The sequence below is a fragment of the Marmota marmota genome, unplaced genomic scaffold (genome assembly GCF_001458135.2).
Source record: "Marmota marmota marmota unplaced genomic scaffold, marMar, whole genome shotgun sequence".
NCBI classification, from domain to species: domain Eukaryota; kingdom Metazoa; phylum Chordata; class Mammalia; order Rodentia; family Sciuridae; genus Marmota; species Marmota marmota.
In genome coordinates this window covers 2,786,901-2,806,657 of record NW_025999891.1, presented here as the reverse complement: position 1 = coordinate 2,806,657, position 19,757 = coordinate 2,786,901, and the positions used below count along the sequence as shown (strand labels likewise).

Here is a 19,757-nt window from a genome sequence, read left to right as displayed (position 1 = left end):
TTTTTTTTTTTTTTTTTCCTTTTTTTTTTTTTTTTTTTTTGATACCAGAGATTGAACCCAGGGGGCACTTACCTACTGAGCCACATCACCAGCTCTTTTTTGTATTTTTTTAGAGACAGGGTCTCAATGTGTTGCCTAGGGCCTCACTAAGTTGCTGAGCCTGGGTTTGAACTCTTGATCCTCCTGCCTCAGCCTCCTAAGGTTCTCGGATTACAGGCATGAGCCACTGTGCCTAGCAAAGACCACATCTTTCTTCAAGCCCACATTTCAGACCATGCAAGAAAGGGGAGGTGTCTCAGGGTTGTCCTGGAAAGCTAGGATTGGGGTACCAGGGCCCTTTTCTATGACTTGCTCCTCCTTGGTGAGCTGTTTTTCTTGAACCTAGTTAATCTGGTGAAATCAGGTGGATGCAGGTGGGGACCTAGGTGCCTCAATAGGAGGTATGTCCAGGAATCTGCAAGGGTGGCCCTGTGCTCCTGCCTAGAATAGTCAGGGGTCTCTGCTGGCCAAGACTAGCCCCATAACCTCAGGTTCTTTTTCTAATCACTAGATTTAATTAAACGTGTTTGTTCTTTTTAGATATACATGACAGTAGAGTGTATTTTCACATATTACATATACTTGGAGTATATATAACTTATTCTAATTAGGATCTCATTCTTGCAGTTATATACGATGTGGAGTTTCACTGGTTGTGTATTCATATATGAACATAGGAAAGTTATGTCCGATTCATTCTTCTGTCTTTCCTATTCCCATCTCCCCTCCCTTCCCTTCATTCCCCTTGGTCTAATCCCATGAACTTCTATTCTTTTCCCCTGCTCCTTGTTGTGTGTTAGCATTCATGCATCAAAGAGAACATTCATTCGACCTTTGGTTTTTATTGGCTTATTTCACTTAGCATGATAGTCTCCAGTGCCATACATTCACCAACAAACGCCACAATTTCATTCTTCTTTAGGGCTAATGTTTCATTATGTATATACACCACATTTTCTTTATCCATTCTTCTGTTGATGGGCACCTAGGTTAGTTCCATAGCTTAGCTATTCTGAATTGAGCCACTATAAGCATCCATGTGGCCGAGTCACTCTAACATGCTGATTTTAAATCTTTGGGTATAGACTGAGGAATGGGATAACTGGATGACCTCAGATTCTTTACTAGATTCCCTCTATTCTTCCTGGACTTGGTGGACTTGCCCCAGCCCCCTCTGGCAACAGGCATAGGAAGCAGTCCACCAAACTGTGACTACTTTGGGGGCTTCAGGCCAATCACTTGGTTATTTTATTTTTTGACTCTTAGAGGCCCCTGAGTTTAGCATGGAAGTGTGGTTAAGTACCTTGAAGAGGAGGAGGAGGGGGAGGGGAATGATAATGGTGACTTATTAAGCTCTTACTTTGTGCCAGGCAGCTAATGAGCTCATTTAGCCTCAAAATCATGCTAAGAGATTAGCCGTGCTGCTCCACTTCCCTAAAGGAAAATCGGAGGTTCAGAGATGTGACCTTTCCTCTCTCTGTGCCCTTGATTTAAGACCAAGGTCCTTTCACCTCTCAGAATTCTAACCAACTCCCCCAACCCCAACTCTGCACTTCCAAGTTACTTTTAGGACAGTCTGACAACTACCTCCATCTGCTCCTTACCTGTAGGACTTCTCTCACTCACCCAAGTCCCAGTTATTGGCAGCAGCCTCAAGTCCACCCTGTGGGTCACAACTCCTCTGCCATTCCAGCTTGCTAATTTGTATCCTTATTTATTTTTCTAGTGTCCAGGATGGAGCCCAGGGCGAGGTGCATGCTAGAGAAGTGCTCTACCACTGAGCCTATCCACCTTGCTCATTTGTCACCCCCTCTAAGTCAATCCCATCACCACTCTCCTCTCTAACTTCCTTTTACCTGTCCTTGTTCTAAGCACCCCTTTCACTGGAGCTATAGCAACAGCCTTCTGAAGATCCCCTGGACCCAAGCTCTGTCCCTCATTCTCCTCTCCCCACTGCCATTTTACATCACAGACACTTACCAGACTGCCAGGACACACAGAAGAGTGTGAGTTCCCCGTCCCAGCTCCTAGGCTCATGGGACTTACATCCTGCTGGCCTCCTTTACAGTCACACAAAGAAAGGCAAAATTATAATTGTGGGTAGAGTTCCAAAGGAGAGCTCCGTGGTACTATGAGAACTTATAAAGGGGGAGTCAGGGAAGCCTCTCTGGAGGAAGGAGCCTGGAGCTGTTGTGAAGGATGAGTCAAAATTAAGCAGATTATTTTTCAAAAGGAAGAAAAGTGTTCCAGCAGGAAAAAAAAATCATATGCAAATCATGTGGGTGTCAACTATGTAGATGCTAATAAACAGCTGTTGGCTGGAGCTAAAAGAGGTAAGACAAGGAGGCTATAGAGGGAGGCAGGGCCAGGCCAGGTAGGGCTCTGCCAGCACCCAAAGGAGGTGGGTGTTTGTCCCAGAAGCAGTGGGAGCCAGTGAAGGGTATCTGACCAGGGGCAGGGAATGAGATGACCGGGTACCAGTTTTTCTAAAAGATCCCTTTTATCTTGTGGGGATAAGAGGGGGGTCAGGGAGGCAAGTCAGGAGCTGTTATGTAAGTTCAGCGAGATGATGGAGGCTGAGAGGCATCTCTCCTGCTCAGCATCCTCTATAGCTCCCCATTGTCCACAGAACAAAATCCAACTAAGCTTAGCTTCATTTCCTGTTTGAAATCATCTACTCTTCTCTTCTGCAACCTGTGGGCCCAGCTGCTCTGAGCTGTACGAGGTGAGATCATTGACCTCCTCTGCTCCTGCCTGAGTTTCTGCTTTCCCACAGCACCAGGTCTAGACCCTCCTCACCCCTCAAGGGCCAGCTCTGTTTCAATGCTACCTGCCATGTGAAGCCCACCAAGATTTTCCCACCTCTGCTGGAATAATACTCACCTCATCTGAGCGTATGCTAAATGCTCAGGGAATTTCATCCTCCAAATACTCCTATAAGGCAGGGATGGAGCCAGAGCATAGAGAGCCATGCACGCAGGGTAAGAAAAGCAACGGATGGAGAAAGGCCCCATCAATAAGGACCCTGACTGGTACATAGTGGAGTCTGGACACTGGGAACTAATGGAGGGTTTTAAGTGGGGACTTGAACATGTCGATGCAAACTTGCGTTTCGGGAATGTTCTGCCCAGCTACAGTGGAGGTGGGAAGAAGACAAATTCAGATTTATTGTAAGTAGGGGACTGGGGAAGAGTTCTGATTAGAGATATTGTGAAAAGAGAAGGTCAGATGAAATGTGGAGAGGGGCTCACTGGAACCATTCCCAGGCTTCTGGCTTGGGGGATGGGTGAACAGAGATGCTCTTCCTGAGATGGACGAAGAGTACACGTTCAGGGAGGGCCCTGTTCAGGTGAGAGTGCCTGGACGTTGTGAATGTATCTATCCAGTAGGATCCAGAGGCCCAGAGCTCAGGGAGCATCAGCACAGGGATGGAGTGTGATGAGCTCCAGGGAGCACACAGGGAGAGGAGGACAAGTCCACAGGCCTATTGTCCTGTGTGAGGAGCACTGACTGGTAAAGGAGGGTGTTGGGGAAAAGAAGCCTGTCACAGGGACTGAGGAGTGACCAGAGGGGAGGAGAGGGTGGCATCCAGGCAGTTTGAGATGGAAGTTCAAAAGGCCCATGGTAGCTTCTCATGCATGGAGGTCAAGTCACATGAAGAGGAAGCTAGTGACCATGAGAGGACTTGGGTGTCTTTGATGGGAGAGGTTCAGAGCAGTTGTGGGAAGGAAACCAAATGGAGCCGTGTAAAAAACAAGCAGGAATGAGCAAGGTCAACAGCAAGAAGAGACAGTCTTGAAAGTTTAGCTTTGGGTGAGCAGGGAGATAGCAGAGGAGCTACAACAGGATGAGACCCAGGGAGGGGGAGTCTTCAAGATGTGAGAGGAAAAGACCTGGCAAAGAGGGAGAGGGCAATGAGGTCGAGGAGTGTGACTGGTGCCACACCATGATGTCCAGGGCAGCAGAAAGGCTGAGGTCTGGACTTGCACCCAGGTATGAACTGTGGACAGAGCAGTGAGCGCACCTGTCCCTGGAGACTGAGCAAATGTAAGGGGTAGGTGAGCTCTCACCTCCACAGGTGTGTAGGTGGGCCTGGGCAGGAAGCTGGAAGTGACCATGCCTCTGGGCCTTGGGGTTCTTAGTGACCATGGACTAGTGTCAGCCAGTAAGGGGACAGAAAAGGTGGATCTGGCTTGAGAAGGGGGCATGAGCAGAACTACAACTCATCCTAAGACTCACGGAAGGGACCCAACCAGGAGCAGGTATATACTCCAGCTCCCTAGCTGAGTAGACTGGATAAGAACCCAGGTTCTCATCCTGACCACCTGGATACCTGCCCCAGCTCCACCATTAACTATGAAACCCTGGACAAATGGCTTTCCTTTTCTATGTTTATCTTTAAATTTGGGGTAAAAAATAGATACTGTCTGGGTATGTGGCTCAATGGTAGAGCACGTGTCTAGCACGTGTGAGGCCCTGGATTCAATCCCCAGCACCTAGTATTGTGAAGAAGAAATGAAGAAAAGAAGAAGTACCTACTTTACTGGGTGGTCATGGGTACGCAGTTAGTGGGCCCCTCCTTGGGTGTCCCATGGCATGGCATCGTGTACCACTCTCTCTTTCTCTTATCACTCTGTGTCATTATTTCTTGGGGCCATGTCACCTGCAGGGACCATGCAGCCTCCATCTTGGTATCCCTTACATCTAACCTAAGGCCAGGACCCAGTAGGTCCTCAGTAAATGTTTGAGGAAAAAAAGAAAAGAATAAAAGGACCAAGACAAAGAATGAGAGGAGAATCTGTTTTCTAACCGCTGAACTTCACCAGTGGAAAGTTCAAAGTCAATGAAGGATTCATGAGAGAGATAAGGACAGTGGGTCCCCCTGGGAAGACACCTGGCATCTGGGTTTGGGCCCCACCCACTAACCCATGTCACCTACAGCTCCCCCGATGGTCAGCTCAGGTCACTGAACTCAAGACTTCAATGACTTGGCAGCATTAGGAGGAAGAGAAGGCAGCATGCAGAAAGGACTCAGAGATTTTTAAGAAGTTCAGCGTTAGAGATTCTGGGGCTACCTTGGATGATTACCAGGGACTCCTCATCTGTAAGCATGACAGGAAGGGGGACAGGAGCAGGATTTGAGATGAGAACTGTCCTGAATTTCCAGAGAACTAGCTGTGCTTTTAGTAATGATTCAGGACCATGGAGAGAGACACGTGAGCATTTGCTTGGGTGTGGGGAAAAGGTCTTAAAGAGAAAGATATCTCTTTTCTTTTTTTCAGCAATGTTAAGCCCAGTCTCTCCTTTGTCCACAGAGCCATGAGCCCACACATCTCAGTCAGGCGTGTGCCTTTGGGCCTAAGACCCCCTCGAGTTTGCAGCAGATACCCCTGGTTGAGCTCAGCGCACTTACACTGTGGATGGATAAATGCATAAACGAACACAGGGGTGAAAGAATGGGCTCTGCCTACAATACACCAGGAAGAATCATTAGATTACCAACAATGCCCAAGAAAGGAAGCATCAAAGCCACTCTGGATCTCTGCCTTGCTCCCACATGTTGTAGGAACAACCCACAGAGGAAGGGTTCATTGGTGACTTCCACCAAAACCACAGACAGGCCTCAGTGCCTCCCCCAGATGATGTGAGGAAGGGTGAGACACTTCTCCCAAAATTGGTTAAAGTCAGAATTGCCCATCCATGAGGGATTTGCCCTTTCCTCTGACATTACAAAGTTTTATTTAATATTAATATGAACAGCAAGTGCCAGGTATGGTAGTTCATGCTTATAATCCCAGTTATTCCAGTGGCTGAAGCTGAAAGATCACAAGTTCAAGGCCAGCCTGGACATCTTAGCCAGACCCCATCTCAAATTTTTAAAAAATGTGATGGAGGGGGCTGGGGACATAGCTCAGTGGTAGAGCACCCTTGGGTTTAATCCCCTGTATCAAAAAATGAATAAATAATGACAACAGCAACCACTTGCACTTATTAAGCACTTGCTATGTGCCAGGCTCTGTGCTAAGTGCCTCACATACATTAGCTTGCTTGATCTTCCAGGAAGCCCCCCGAGGTAGATGGTATTATAGTGTCCATTTTAGTGGGGAAAGGTGGGTACAAGGGATTGAACTCAGGGGCACTCAACCACTGAGCCACATCCCCAGCTCTGATTCTCAGTGAGTCTCACTGAGTTGCTTAGTGCCTTGCTTTTGCTGAGGCCGGCTTTGAACTCGTGATCTGCCTTGGCCTTGGCCTCCTGAGCTGCTGGTGTTACAGGCATGCTGCACTGTACCCAGCCTATTGTGTCCATTTTATAAATGAAGAAGCAGGCTAAGAAAGAAGGATGAATGATATGGATGCTGGTTCTATCACTATTGCTGGCTGAAGGCCCACTGCCCAGGGTCTAGCTCCCCTCATAGGTGGAGAACTATGGCATGCAAGAACATGGCTACTTCTCACCCTGACCCAGAAGAAAAATCTGACCACCTTAGGAGGCTCGTAGGAGGCCAGAACAGAGCTGGATCTGGACACCTGTGACCATTATTCTTCAGACAGAGCCCTAGAGACTGACTGAGCAGCCGTGGGTCACACTGACCCCCTGTCAAAGCCACAGGATGCTGCTGGATTTAGTGAGGATGGAGGGAGAGTTGGAAGGGGGCATGAAGAAAGAAAGAAGTGGGATTTTCCTTTCCCTGAACAAATGGCTGAGAGGTTTGGCTTTCCGAAGGGTTTCACACCATTCCTGTCGCCAGAGTCAGATGCAAGGTGAGGCCTTAAGAGAATAATAAATTCAGCATACATCTGATGAGCCTTGTCCCAGCTGTGTGACCATGAGCCCAGCTCTGCACAGCTCAGCTGCCTCATCTGTTAAATGTGCACAATTAACCAGACCATCAACCTCAGATGAAGTTCCTCCACTGGTTACCCAAATGCAGGATCAAGTCCTTGACCCCAGGGATGGAAGGAGACCCACACCCCCATAGCCTCTCTTGAGCTTGTTAACATCTGCAGAGCGTGCTGTCTCATGAGGTTGGTGTCCAGCTATCACCACCTTCCTGGCCTCACTGGCTCCCTGTTCAGCCCTGTTTCTGCCATGTCATCTCAGTTACTCTTACCTCCTTCACCTGTGCCACTTGGTCCTGCTTTCATGGCCACTCTGCTATCTCTATCCTTGGGTGGACCTAATGTCCATGTCTACAAACCTACACCAACATCTGGAGAAACTCACATCACCCTGTAGGCTGACGACAACCCCCATCCATCGTCTCTAACCTCAGCAAAGCTTTCTAGCCACTGACCTGTCTGTCACCTTCCCTCTGCCACCATACCCCTATTTCTCAGCAAATCCCCTGGCCTTCCATGTCCCTGGTAACATGGAGATTGCAGAGCATGAGCACCTCCCTTTCTTGATATATCTGCCTGTCTTGGCACTCATGGCCTCTCCTCTTCAGGAACCCCACCCCATCAATCACCACCCCTCCTTTAGTCCAGGCCTCTCCATCACCAGGGGCACCCCTGAGTTTCTCCAGAGGTCTATGAATGGCCAGCTCAGAAGACATTCCTGTCCTCTTTGAACCTGGCCTCTCCACAGCCTTTGTCCACCTCCTCCTTCAGATTCACTGTGCTCTAGGTCTCTCTCCCTCTTTTCTAGCTTTCCTCCTGCCTCCTGGAATCTTTTATTAACCCCTTTCTGGCCAATTCCCTCTGCCTTAAGTGCTGTGGGCCTCAGAGCTCTCTCTAAGATGGCGCAGAAAGTTTTGAATTGGATGGTCAGCAGCCTGAGGTAAACAGGGCTCCTCCCTCCTAACATTTTCCTCTCACTGCCCTTCCTTCTGACCCCATGGCTGAAATCAGACCTTCATCATCTCTGCTAGGACATGGGGTCTCCCTGCGGATAGTCCATTTCCACAATGCAGTTGAGGGTTGGTTTTAAAATGTGAACTGACCACATCTTGCCTCGGCTTAAAACCCATTCTTTGGAGCCACGGGAACAAAATTTAAATTCCTGGAACAAGTCCCTGCCTGCCTCCAATCCCTGTCACACTCTTGTACCCTTCTGCCATACCCCCAAATGCCATCCACTTACATCTGCCTTCTACTCCCAAAATGCCTAGCACAGTGCCTGGTTCATAAAGACAGGGGCGAGGTATCCTCGAAACAAGCAACCTGCCCTCCAAGTCAAGTTGAATGAATGAATGAATTAATGAATGGTAATGTAACCAACTCTTAAAGTTTCTAGAAGCTCCCTTTGCCCTTGCACCTGACCCTGGTTCAGGCCTCTTCGTCTCTGTGTCAGGCTCATCTCCTTCAGCCCCTCCTCTCACCCTATGCCAGGCAGATCCAGCAAAATGGAAATCTGGCCACAATACCTCAGCTCCAGACCCTGCCATGGAGCATGCTACCTCAGAGAGGAAGCTCAAAGGGGACGGTGTTGGTGTAGGTTTGTAGAATGGACATTGGGTCCACCCAAGGACCCAATGGTGCTAAGTGGAAAATGCCAGTCACAAAGGCCATATATTCTTGGATTCAATTGACCCAAAGCACCTGGAATCGGCTAATCTATAGAGAGCAAGATCAGTGTTGGCTTAGGGCTGGGCGGTTCGAAGGATAGAGGAAGACAGCTGGAGCGGAAAGGGCTTCTTTAGGAGATGATATCCTAAAGTTGACTGTGGCTAAGTTGTAACGATCTTCGAGGACATTAAAAACCACTCGATTACTATTCAGCTAAGAAAAACAATGAAATTCTGTCATTTGCATCATTTGAATTGGAGGCCATTGTGTTAAGTGAAATAGCCAGGCACAGAGAGACAAGGAGCAGAATCTAGAAATGTCACTCTCACGGAAGCTGAGAGTAGAATGGTGATTACAAGAGCCTGGGGACAGCAGTGGGTAGGGATGGGAAAAGGCTGATCACTGGGTACTAAGTTAGAGTTCAGAGCAAGATGCTCTGGGATGCTACTGTACAGTGGGGTGACTCTCGATAACATAACACAGCATGTTCCAAAACGCTAGAAGAAAGGATTTTGAAAGTTACCACCATAAATAAATGCATTCCTGTAATCCCAGTGGCTTGGGAGGCTGAGGCAGGATTGTGAGTGCAAAGCCAGCCTTAGTAAAAGCAAAGCTCTAAGCAACTCAGTGAGACCCTGTCTCTAAACCAAATACAAAAAAGGGCTAGGGCTGTGGCTCAGTGGTGGAGTGCCCCTGAGTTCAATCCCCAGTACCCTCCACCAAAAAAAAAAAAAGAAATGATACATGTTTGTACAAAGTATACATGTATTGAAATAGTATATGGAACCCCCCAATATATCAAATTTTGTGTTTTTATGTATCAGTTACAAATATTTTTAAAAACACCATTGAGTTGCACTCTTTACATGGGTGAATTGTATGTTATGTGACATATCTCAATGAAACTATTTTTTTTTTTATTTTTTTAAATAAAAGGGCAGGGCATGTAGCTCAGTGGCAGAGCACTTGCCCAGCATGCACAAGGCCCTGGGTTTGATCCCAGCACTGCATCAACAACAAAACCTACAATGGCTTCCCATTCCCCACCAGGGAGACTCCCAGCTGCCACTTAGTTACTATTATCATGGAATAGCACTTAGGATGCATTGAGTGTTGCTCTTATGCACTTTGAATGGCCCATCCCACTTTACCCTCCAGTAGCTCCCTAATGCAGGCATTATGGTTATACCCCCTTTTCAGAGAGGTAACTGAGGATAAGAGGCTTGAGAGACTTGTCCAGAACTCTATAATTCCCTTGTGGTTATGGCTAGCAGGGAAACTTCGTGCAGTATTTTGTAAGGACTTGTTTACATGTTTCTTCCCACTGGATGACAGGTCACCGCAACTTGGCAAATGGTGTCTGGTTTAGTGCTAGACTTCTTGCACTGGGCCCTGCAACCATCTGACCTGACTCAAGAACCTTACAAGGACGTAGAAATGCTGGAGGTGGGTTCAGTGTTCTTACCATCTCAGGTCCAGTTCCCTTTAAGGAGGGCAGCTCCTGTGCAGCTCCTGGACACTGCACCCCCGCCCCCATGCCAGGAGACAGATTCTAGAGTCTGTTTTCTCCTGAGCCCTTGTGTGAATTCCCCCTCCAAAGTCTCTCTCCCCTACTGGGACCTTTCTCTGTAACCAAGAGGTTGGCCCTGCCCAGAGCCACCGGCTGCACACCTGGAGCCTGGCTCTGTCCCCTAGCAGTCCCCAAGTGCAGCAGGCAGCACAGGAAGTTCTTGGGGATGTACCAGGGAGCCCTGCCCAGCCCTGTCTCTTGAGCCCATGCCAAATCCCTCATACTCAAGAATGCCACCAGGAGCGCTGGTGCTTCACCAACTTGGGAGGCTGAGGCAGGAGGAGAGTGAGTTCACCTTAGGAAGTTTTTTTTTTTTTTTTTTTAAGGATTGGGGATGTTACTTCCCGGTACAAAAAAAAAAAAAAAAAAAAAAGAATGCTGTCAGTGTCCCCTGATGTCCTGGGGGTGCTACTGTTTTTTGATGGGGGTGGGGAAGTCCTCCTCTAGATGGAGACTGAGCCTTAGTGAAGAAATGTGGTCTTTTTCAGAGGACATCCAGAGTAACCATAACTCCTAGGAACTTGGTGATAGATGTGGCAGCAGCATGTCACTCCAGGGGAAACAGTGTCACCCCACCTGGTCCTTTGGCCCTGACCGGCCTTGGGAGCCGGAGTTTGCTCCCATTTGCCCCTAACCTCGTTCTAAACATTATTGCCATGCGTCTCACTCTCCCTCCTTCTTTCCTGAACCTCCAGGGTCACCTGCCAACATCTATTGACATTTTCTGTGGGATCCTCCCTAAATAGCTCTCCCCAAAATGACTTGGCTGGGGAACAATCTAAGCCAATTTAAACCCCACAGAAGTAAAGACCTAGCTCACTTGCCCCTTCTTGGTGAGGCAGGCCCTTGCCCTCTGACTCTCAAATTCTTCTCTTGTGCCAGGCCAACCTCCCCTACCTTAAAGACAGATGCTGGAGTCTGTGTAACCATTGAGGCCCACAAGGCTCCAAGGGCAGGCAGCCATCTCGTCCCTCCTTGTGTGCCCCTGGGGTGGGGTTGGGGGAATCCCTGGGGCCCTCAGTGCAGGCACGTAAGTCACTACCAGCTCTTAGAAACCAGAGTTGGCAGAGGCTGGTAGAATGCCCAGGTGGCCCGGATGCCTGGCTCCTCTCCTGGACATGGATGGGGGGTGGGCTGAGACCCCCTTCTGGCTGCTCAGGAGTGGCTCCTTGGGGCAACCACCCCCTCCATATAAGCAAGACCCCTGACTTGGCTGACTCTCTGCCCTACAGAATTCAGCTCTAGGCAGCTCCCTGAGTCCCCTTCCCTGGCAGGAATGGGGCAAAATCAAGCCGTAATGCCAGGAGCAAGGATGGAAGAAGAGCTCTCAGCCCCTGGCCTCTCTGGAAGTAGGAAGCTGAGCCAGCAGACGTCTTCCCACAAGACCCCAGCCCCTGGGGCTCTTTCCTCAGCATCCCACCAGGCATGTCTGGTGCCTGCCTGGGGACATGCCTGCTAACCCCAAGGTCCAGCCCCTGCCCCTGAACAAACAGCAGCACTTACCATAATAGAAAAGATGAGGGGAATGAGGTTGAGGGGCCAGACAGGGCAGAAGCAAGAGGCGATGGCAAGGATGAGGTAATCTTTGGGGGCTTCTTGGTCCTGGGCGAAGGAGGTGGTGGCGACAGAGGATGCCCGCCTTGAGCTGGCCCGGGAAAGGGAGCCAGGGAGGGAGGCCTCCCGGTGCCCCTCGGAGATCACCTTGAAGGGCAGGCTGTGGCCGTTCTTCTCCAAGTCCAGAGCCTCCGAGAAGGACTTGGACAGATTCAGGGCTTTGTCATCCTTGCCCTCTACCTTGGTGAGGAGCTTCTCCATCTCGGGCAGTTCCAAAGGTGAGGTGGAACCCGTCTCCTGCACCCGGGGAAACTGAGGTTGCCCTGGGTTAGCCATGTTGGCCTGGGCTTTGGGCTGCTTCAGCTCCAGGGCCTGGACAAGGGGCTTCAGAGGAACCTCAGCGCACCATTCCCCAGCCCGGAGTGGGAGCCTCCAGCGCAGGGATAGAAGGGTGGCCCAGGGACCCAAGGGCCAACTGGGTGCTGGGAGGGTGAGAAGGAGCCAGCTGGGTTCAGAGGCCAGGGCCTGCGCCACCCCTGCAGAGCTCCCAGGGAGCTGCAGCCTTCGGCTCTGCTCAAGTTTGAGGCCAACTTTGCTGACAGCACAGATGGGCGGGGAAGCAGAAGAAAGAGAAGAATGCTCCTTCCTCTCTGAAGTGAGGCTTAGGCTGAGGCAGGGAGGCTGTGTGTGTGTGTGGTGTGTGTGTGTGTGCGTGCGCGTGTGTGCGCCCATTCAGCCTCCCTCCCTCTCCACCCTCCTTGGAGATGCCTTTCCTTTTCAATTCCCCTCTCCCCAGAGAGCTACCCGGCAGCATCCCGCCTCTGCCTCAGCCCAGCCCAGCCCAGCCCAGCCCGGAGGGACTTGGGCTGGCTTCTGGTTTCCATTGCAACCCCAGGACCTGCTCCTCTGGGCCAGGGGCTCTGGATGGGGAAAACAAAGGTGGGTCACAAAGACATGTCTTCAGCCGTCCTGGGCACTGAGCCTCCTGCCTCTCTACCCAGCAGGCTCGTGCTTCCTCCTATCTGGTAGGAAATGCTGGGCCCTGGGTCTACCACATCCCACTCAGACCTTGACCCTCAGCCCTTAGAGACCTCTAGGCCAAAGTCTTCTTCCTCGCTCCAAGAGGGAAAAGGAGATGTGAGCAGCAGGGTGGTCCCCGGAGGACCCACTAACTGGGTTTTTAAGCAGCTCACCAAGGCTTGGAGCAGAGGTTGGGCGGGGCGGGGGTGGGGGGGGGACAGTAGCTTCATCTCATGCCCATCAGGACTTTTCCATGGTGGTGAAGAGCAGCAGGCAGAGACCCTGCTGCTCAGCAGCTGCTCAGGCGGATGCCAGCTCTGGTTGTGGCTGCCTTTCCAGATTCTCTCTCATCTTTGTTCCCTTTTATGTTCCCTCCCTCTGTTTCTGCCTCCTTTATTCTCTGTATCTTTTCCTTTCTAAATCCCTGACCTCTCTCCTTACTTTGATGATCTGGAGCCACTAGAGGTAGAGGTGTGTCAGGGGTAGAGTTTGGAGGGGGTGATGAAATCATCTAAAATCCTAGGGTTATGCATGATATGGGAAATGATGCTGGAAGGGCCTCAGAAACTGTGGAGTTCAAATCTGTTGGTACTGCAGTTTGGAAACTGAGGCCCAGACATGGGAAGAGATGCTCATCTCAAACTGTATCTCAGTTAGATATCAATCCTTGGTCTAGTTCATGAGGCAAACTAGGAACAAAACCAACTATGTTAGTGGGAAAAAAATGGCTTTGGGTTGCATATCAAGCTGGTTTCAGAAATGCTGCTTCCAGCCAGGTGTGGTGGTGCACATCTGTAATCCCAGTGGATCTGGAGACTGAGGCAGGAGGATGGCTAGTTCAAAGGCAGCCTCAGCAACTTAGCAAGGCCCTAAGAACTCAGGGAGACATTGTCTCTAAATAAAATATGAAAAGGGGCTGGGGATGTGATGTGGAGGTTAAGAGGCCCTAGATTCAATTCCAGTACAAAAACAAAAAACAAAAAACAAAAAATGTTGCTTCCAGTAAAGGCTGGGTCAGACAGGTGGAGGGAAGTATGTACACACAGAGAACCGGCCAGAGGGAAGAAAGGAGAGCCCTGGAGAAGAGCCATATGCAGGGCTGACCTAAGACGAGCTCTAGGGAACTGAAAGGACCCCTAGAAAATAATAAATTTGGAAAAAATATTTGTGGTTATAGGGTAAAATTTTTAGGTTTAATAAATCCAACTGTATTAAATTAAGAATTTTTGCACAATAAGGTAAATGCATTGTTATTTGCAAAATGCCCCCCTCAGGGGAGGAGTGTCTACATCACAGACCTCAGGAAGCCCCTTAACCCCCAGGCCAGTAGCCCAGCCAGAGGAGTGAACTGGGTTCCTCTGCCCAAGGGTTTCCACAGATATGTCAATGCCTTTCAGTTGTGAAATCTCCTTCCAAGTGTAGCAAGTTGGGCCCATGAGATTGCTGGTCCCCATCAGTATCCAGGTACACAGAATTTCATGTTACAATCCAGGAGCTGGCTGTTGGGTAGAGGGACTCAGGTCCTCTGCAGGACCTCCATCTGCCCAACTCAATTCAGTAGCCTCTGGCTACATGAGGCTACTGAGCACTTGAAATATGACTAGACAAATTGAGATGTGATTTTGAAGACAACAGAGAAAAAAGAATGTAAATTATTTCATTCATATTTTTTTATTGATTGCATGTGGAAATAATAATATCTGGATATATTAGGCTAAGTAAAATGTTACTAAAATTAATGTCACCTATGTCTTCTTACCTTTTTAAAAAAATTTACTGTGCCTTGTAGAAAATTTAAAATTAAAATGTGTCTTACATTATATATTTTTATTACGCAATGTCTAGCCTAGAAGACAGAAAAAACAGACATAAATAAACCTTTTAAATTCTGTAAGCAAAGGAAAAAAAAAAAAACAAATCCAGATCAGTTGGTGGCAGCAAGGTTGCCTGAATGAGTTGGTTACCGTTTCCTTCTTAGTCAGGGCACTAGAAGACCAGGCTTGCTCTGCCCGTGCAAGATGCTGGCTTGCAGCGCCACCTAGTGGGCTGTGTGATGAGGGGAATAACTGGAGTTGGAGCCCAACCCTGCCAGCAGTTAAACCAGGTAGGTTCCCATCTAAATGGTTCATGGAAACCCATGGACTATATTAATCCTACAAAGTAGGTTTGATCTGCACAAGTTTTGACTTAACCAGTGTTTTTAAAAACTTCATTCCACATAAAAATTGGGGTTTCAGACTTTCAAAAAAATAAATTAATTTATTTATTTATGGTACTAGAGATTAAACCCAGGGGGTTCTACCACTAAGCCATATTTATTTATTTTTACTTTACTTTTTATCATTTTGAGACAGGGTCTAAGTTGCCAAAGCCGGCCTGGAACTTTGTGATACTCCTGCCTCAGTCTCCCAAACCACCAGGATTACAGGTGTGCACCACCACACCTGGCTAGAGTTTCAGACTTTTAACATAAAATCTTGGAACTCTGGGAAAATTTCCTACAGAAACCGGGCCAGCTGCAGCCTTTAGAAGGGCTTTGAACTCCTTGGTCAACTCCATGTTCCCTGCCTGCCTGGGAATCTGAGTGACGAGCCCTGGGCCAGCTAGACATTTGGGTCAGCCTCTTGCTGTTTCACAGCTGGCTGGCCTCACTGATCTCTGGGGTGGACACAGGGAACAAAAGGAAGGAATTCCTCTCTCTTTCCCCATTCCCAACTCGGTGTTAGGCGCCTGAAGGAGGCAGTGGTGACCCCAGCTCCCTCAACCAGGGCCTGGCTCACAATCAAGGCCAACCGGATGAATTGGAGGAAGCAGGAAACGTTAACCAAGCGCCTAGAGTGTGTCCCCAGTGACACTGATCCCACCTCTGCCCACCCCCATCCTGTGTGCTCTAAGTGTGACAGATGCTGAGAGAGGTTAGGGATACAAACAGAGGAGGGGGAAGTGGGCCTGCATACTAGGGGTGCTTTGGGTGGTGGGGTGAACAGGAAAGAAACCTCAGAAGTTTCAAGTTAGGTCCAGCCTAATTCAAGGTGAAGAGGAAATAAAGCCTCCTCTTATCTGTTCTGCAGCCCTTTTTACTCTGGGCATCTGATTGGGTGTCTGGAAGCCCTATAGAACTGACAGGGTAGGCATCATTGAGCCAATATCTTGTCTCACTGAAGCCTTCTGGGGCCCAGTCACCCCTTCTTTAGAGGCAACAAAAGTCTCCTGACATCTGTGGTCACACATGTATGTGCACATTCATGAAAGGCAAGGAAAACTTAATCTGATGAAGCTTCCATCAGTAAGAACCCCAAAATTTCACATCTAGTGAAGTGAGTCCTTCCAAAGGAGCCCACTGGGGATACATTATTCTTGACATCCTTGCACAAAATATGAACCTACTTCTTTCTGGGGTTATCCTAAGGGGACAGATCTTTCACTTTGGGGAGGGGCTACCGAGAATTGAACTCAGGGGCACTTGACCACTGAACCACATCCCAGCCCTATTTTGTATTTTATTTAGAGAGAGAGGGTCTCACCAAGTTGCTTAGGACCTCAACTTTGCTGAGGCTGGCTTTGAACTCATGATCCTCCTGCCTGAGCCTTCTGAGCCACTGGGATTACAAGCATGTGCCACTGCACCCAGCAGATCTTTCATTTTCAAAAAATAGTTAAGAAGGGCAGGCTCAGTTGCGCCAGGGCGCTAAGATGTCGTTTCCAAAGTATAAGCCCTCATGTCAGGCCACTCTACCCCGACCCTCGACCCCGATAAGACATATCTCCGGAAACCTGGAAGGCACAAGCCGAGAGGTAGGCCATAAGAGCCCGGCTTAAATGGGACTATCTGCTTCAGTACAATGACCCCAACTGCCAAGGGCTCATCGAAGATCCTGCCTTAATTCGCTGGACCTACGCAAGATCAGCAAATATCTACCCAAATTTCAGACCCACTCCCAAGAACTCACTCTTAGGAGCTCTGTTTGTAATTGGACCCCTCTTCTTCTGGTATTATGTTTTCAAAACTGATAGGGATAGGAAGGAAAAACTTATCCAGGTAGGAAAATTGGACCTAAAATTTAATATCTCCTATTAAGTCTGGCAATGATGATTAATATATTATTCTTGCTTAATAAATCTTCTAATAATCATAAAAAAAGTTAAGAAGAATCTAGTGAAAATTAAAAACCATGTTTATCTCTCCAAATCCTCTCCCCATCTGTGCAGGCACCTACATGTTTGCCTGCATGATAATTAGTGGGCATGGACCATTTTGTGATCTGCCCTTTTAACTCACTATTATGTTCATTCTGTTAAAGTAGCAGAGTTTGCCTTTATGGTTGGGCATATGTGTTTTTTAAAACCTTGCACTATAATGAACCAGACTGCTGTGATGGCTTTTTTTTGCAAATTAAGGGGAAAAAATCCTTTTGGATTGCTTCCTTAATGTATTTTTATCATGATCTTTCCATATTTACAAAAAAGGAACAAATATACAGTACAGCGAGAAATCTGTAAAATGTGCCCCTTTCTCCATGTCCCTGACAACACTGGGTTTTATATTTCTATGTTTTTGCTGTTCCGTCTCATTCATTGCTAGCACCATGACAGGCACCGGTTCCTTGTGACAAAGGCCGCCGGTGTAAAAGTGTAGGTGTAAGAAGGCACATACTTCTAAAAAGAGCCAAAGAGACTGAGTATATGAGGCCTAGTGAACTGTAAAGCTGCTAAAAATGCTCTAATTACTATTATAGTGAGTGATTATGTGGGCTGAACCCTATGCTACACGCTTTAAATGCATTGTCTCATTTTGTCCATACAGCCTAGGATGTAAGTACTTATTTTAGTCCACTATACAAATGGGAACCCCCAAACTGAAATCAGTTGGGTGATTTATTTACACAAGGTCATGCAGCTGATAAACTATGAGAGGCAAGTGGTCACGCCCCTCTGATGAACTCCCTCACTCGCCACATTTTTATTTCACCTGCAGGGGGCACCCTCACCATTCCTGGGCAGAGAGGGCTGCTGGGTGTGGGAAAGAACCCTCTTTTAACCCTGGAATTTAGGAAAGCAGGATTTGCTGGTGATTTTATCATGTTTCCAGAGAATAAATCCCTAAGGCCAAAAGAAGGCTAAAGCACTGTCCAGGCTGATTCATCATAAGATTATAATAGGAAACAAACAGTAACACTTTGTGAACTCCTTCTAATTGCCCCAAACTGTACATTATGAAGCATGTTCACCTTACAGCCACCCTGAGGTGGCATCATTATCGATGTCACAGGTGAGAAACTAGAGGCCAAGGACATGGCAGAGCAGAACTAGATCCCAGGCAGGTCTAGCTCTTTCCTTTCCACTGTCTGTCACTGTCAGGCTCAGTGGTCAGGATTGGGGCCCAGGTCCCACGCTTGGCTCCTGGTTAGACTCAGGGTTAAAGCTTTCCTGTGGTCTGTGCCATATCCCTGACTGTGAAATCAGGAGCCCTAAGCCTGTGGCTAGGGATAGGATGCCAAGTGTGCCAGCAGTGTTGAGGCTTGCACAAAGCAAAGACATTTTTAATTATAGCAGCGAGCCTCACCTTAACTGTTCTGAGGAACCTCACGCTCCCTTGGGTCTGTGCCCATGGGCATCTCCCAAGCTTCTGTGGGGTTCCCCATTTTGAGATGGCTATATTTAACCCTTCCCCTCAGACAGCAAGAGCCCAGTTCTCCAAAGGGACCAGAAAGTCCTCAGCCCTCCCCTGGCACATTGGACCCTTAGCCCTGCAAGTACCACCTGCAAAATCATCCCTGTCGGTCTGATTGGGCTAGGCCTGAGCCTATCTTAGATATAGCAAAGTTTTCCAGAATTTTCCAGGAGGGGACATTCCTGTGCCTCCCACTCTCTCTGCATCCTTGGCCTAAGGGCTCCCTAACCCTTTCCCCATAATCTTTCCTGGATTCCAAGCCTACCCCTCATCACAGAGGTGCTGACCCACTATTCCCTGAGAGCTCTACCTGCCACTCCGAGTATAAGCAGGACTTCCTGGCCCCCAATCCTTGGTCCTGCCCTCAGCTTCCTTCCCTGTGAATGGCCAGACTCTCGCGTCATGGTAGCCCCTGTTGTGGCTCCCTGCAGATGGTAGTTCTGCAGGGAGGTCCACAGATGAGACTGATCATATCTTTAACCTCCCCATTAACTTTCTCCAGATAATTCCCTCCAGTGGCACAGGAGGAATGTCCTCTCTGGATGGCTCCCTTCCCCTTGGACTCCTCACTGTGCTCAGCCATTGCTGAGGTCTATCTGTGGGACTTAGTCCCTGGCCCCAAAATTTCTCAGTAACCCCCAATCCCTCAGGCTTTCCTGTCATCCTAGCCCATTGAGCCAGTGGAGTCGTGACAGCAGACAGAAATGACAATTTTCCTTTTTATTTGGCTGCTTCTGTCTGCCTCTCTCAGATCAGACCTGAGACAGCCACAGGGGGAAGAGTCCTGACACTGCGCCATCAGACCCAAACAGGTGGCCACCCATACTCCCACACAAGTCCCCCTGTCCAAAAGCAGCGAGAGAAAACGGCTCAGAGGCACAGGAATGCAAAGGCCACTTTCCAAGAAGAGTTCAACAAGTCCAAACCTAAAAGCCAAGCAGGATCCTGCTTCTTTCGCAGAGCCGCTACCCGGGGCTGGGATGTGGAGGTGACGCCCCAGCCCCCAGAGTTCCTTCCTGCTGCCAAGCAGCCTGCTTTCCTCCACGGGTCTCAGCTCATTCCGTTTTGCTCCGTCCAGGACAATATTTTTTGCCGTCTTCCCTTTTATAGTCATCCTGCCAGCCCAGCTTTCCTCGGTGTCCGGCTCAGGAGTGCTGGTAGCCCAACCCGGTGCCTGTTCGCAGGTAGCCTCGGCACCAGGGAAGGGGCCCAGCAGAGGGAGACCCGGGACATCGGCGCCAGTTTCCTCCGTAGGCTTGGCCCCAGCCTGGGACGTCGGCCACCGCCCTGGGCCGTCCCATATACGTGTGTGGCGAGCAAGAGGCGCAGCGCGGCGCCGGCTGCAGGAAGGGGCCTGTGGCGTCCCGGCGCCCGAGGTTAGGCCCTGCGGGT

At 49.0% G+C, this 19,757-nt stretch overlaps 2 protein-coding genes and 1 pseudogene across 2 annotated transcripts in view; 1 reads left to right on the top strand and 2 right to left on the bottom strand.

Annotated features, from left to right (window-relative positions):
- Positions 1-12,396, bottom strand: part of Trarg1 (trafficking regulator of GLUT4 (SLC2A4) 1) — a 14,973-nt gene extending 2,577 nt beyond the window's left edge. Inside the window, exon 1 of the mRNA XM_015500962.2 lies at positions 11,624-12,396. Within this exon, the coding sequence (XP_015356448.1) occupies positions 11,624-12,010 (387 nt within the window). The 5' untranslated portion in view covers positions 12,011-12,396. The remainder of the gene's footprint in view (positions 1-11,623) is intronic.
- Positions 12,397-16,387: 3,991 nt separating this feature from the next.
- LOC107155174 lies at positions 16,388-16,803 on the top strand (annotated as a pseudogene).
- A 2,267-nt stretch (positions 16,804-19,070) lies between these two features.
- Bhlha9 (basic helix-loop-helix family member a9) overlaps positions 19,071-19,757 on the bottom strand; it is a 1,373-nt gene continuing 686 nt past the window's right edge. Inside the window, exon 2 of the mRNA XM_015500937.2 lies at positions 19,071-19,750. Coding sequence (XP_015356423.1) covers positions 19,511-19,750 — 240 coding nt within the window. The 3' untranslated portion in view covers positions 19,071-19,510. The remainder of the gene's footprint in view (positions 19,751-19,757) is intronic.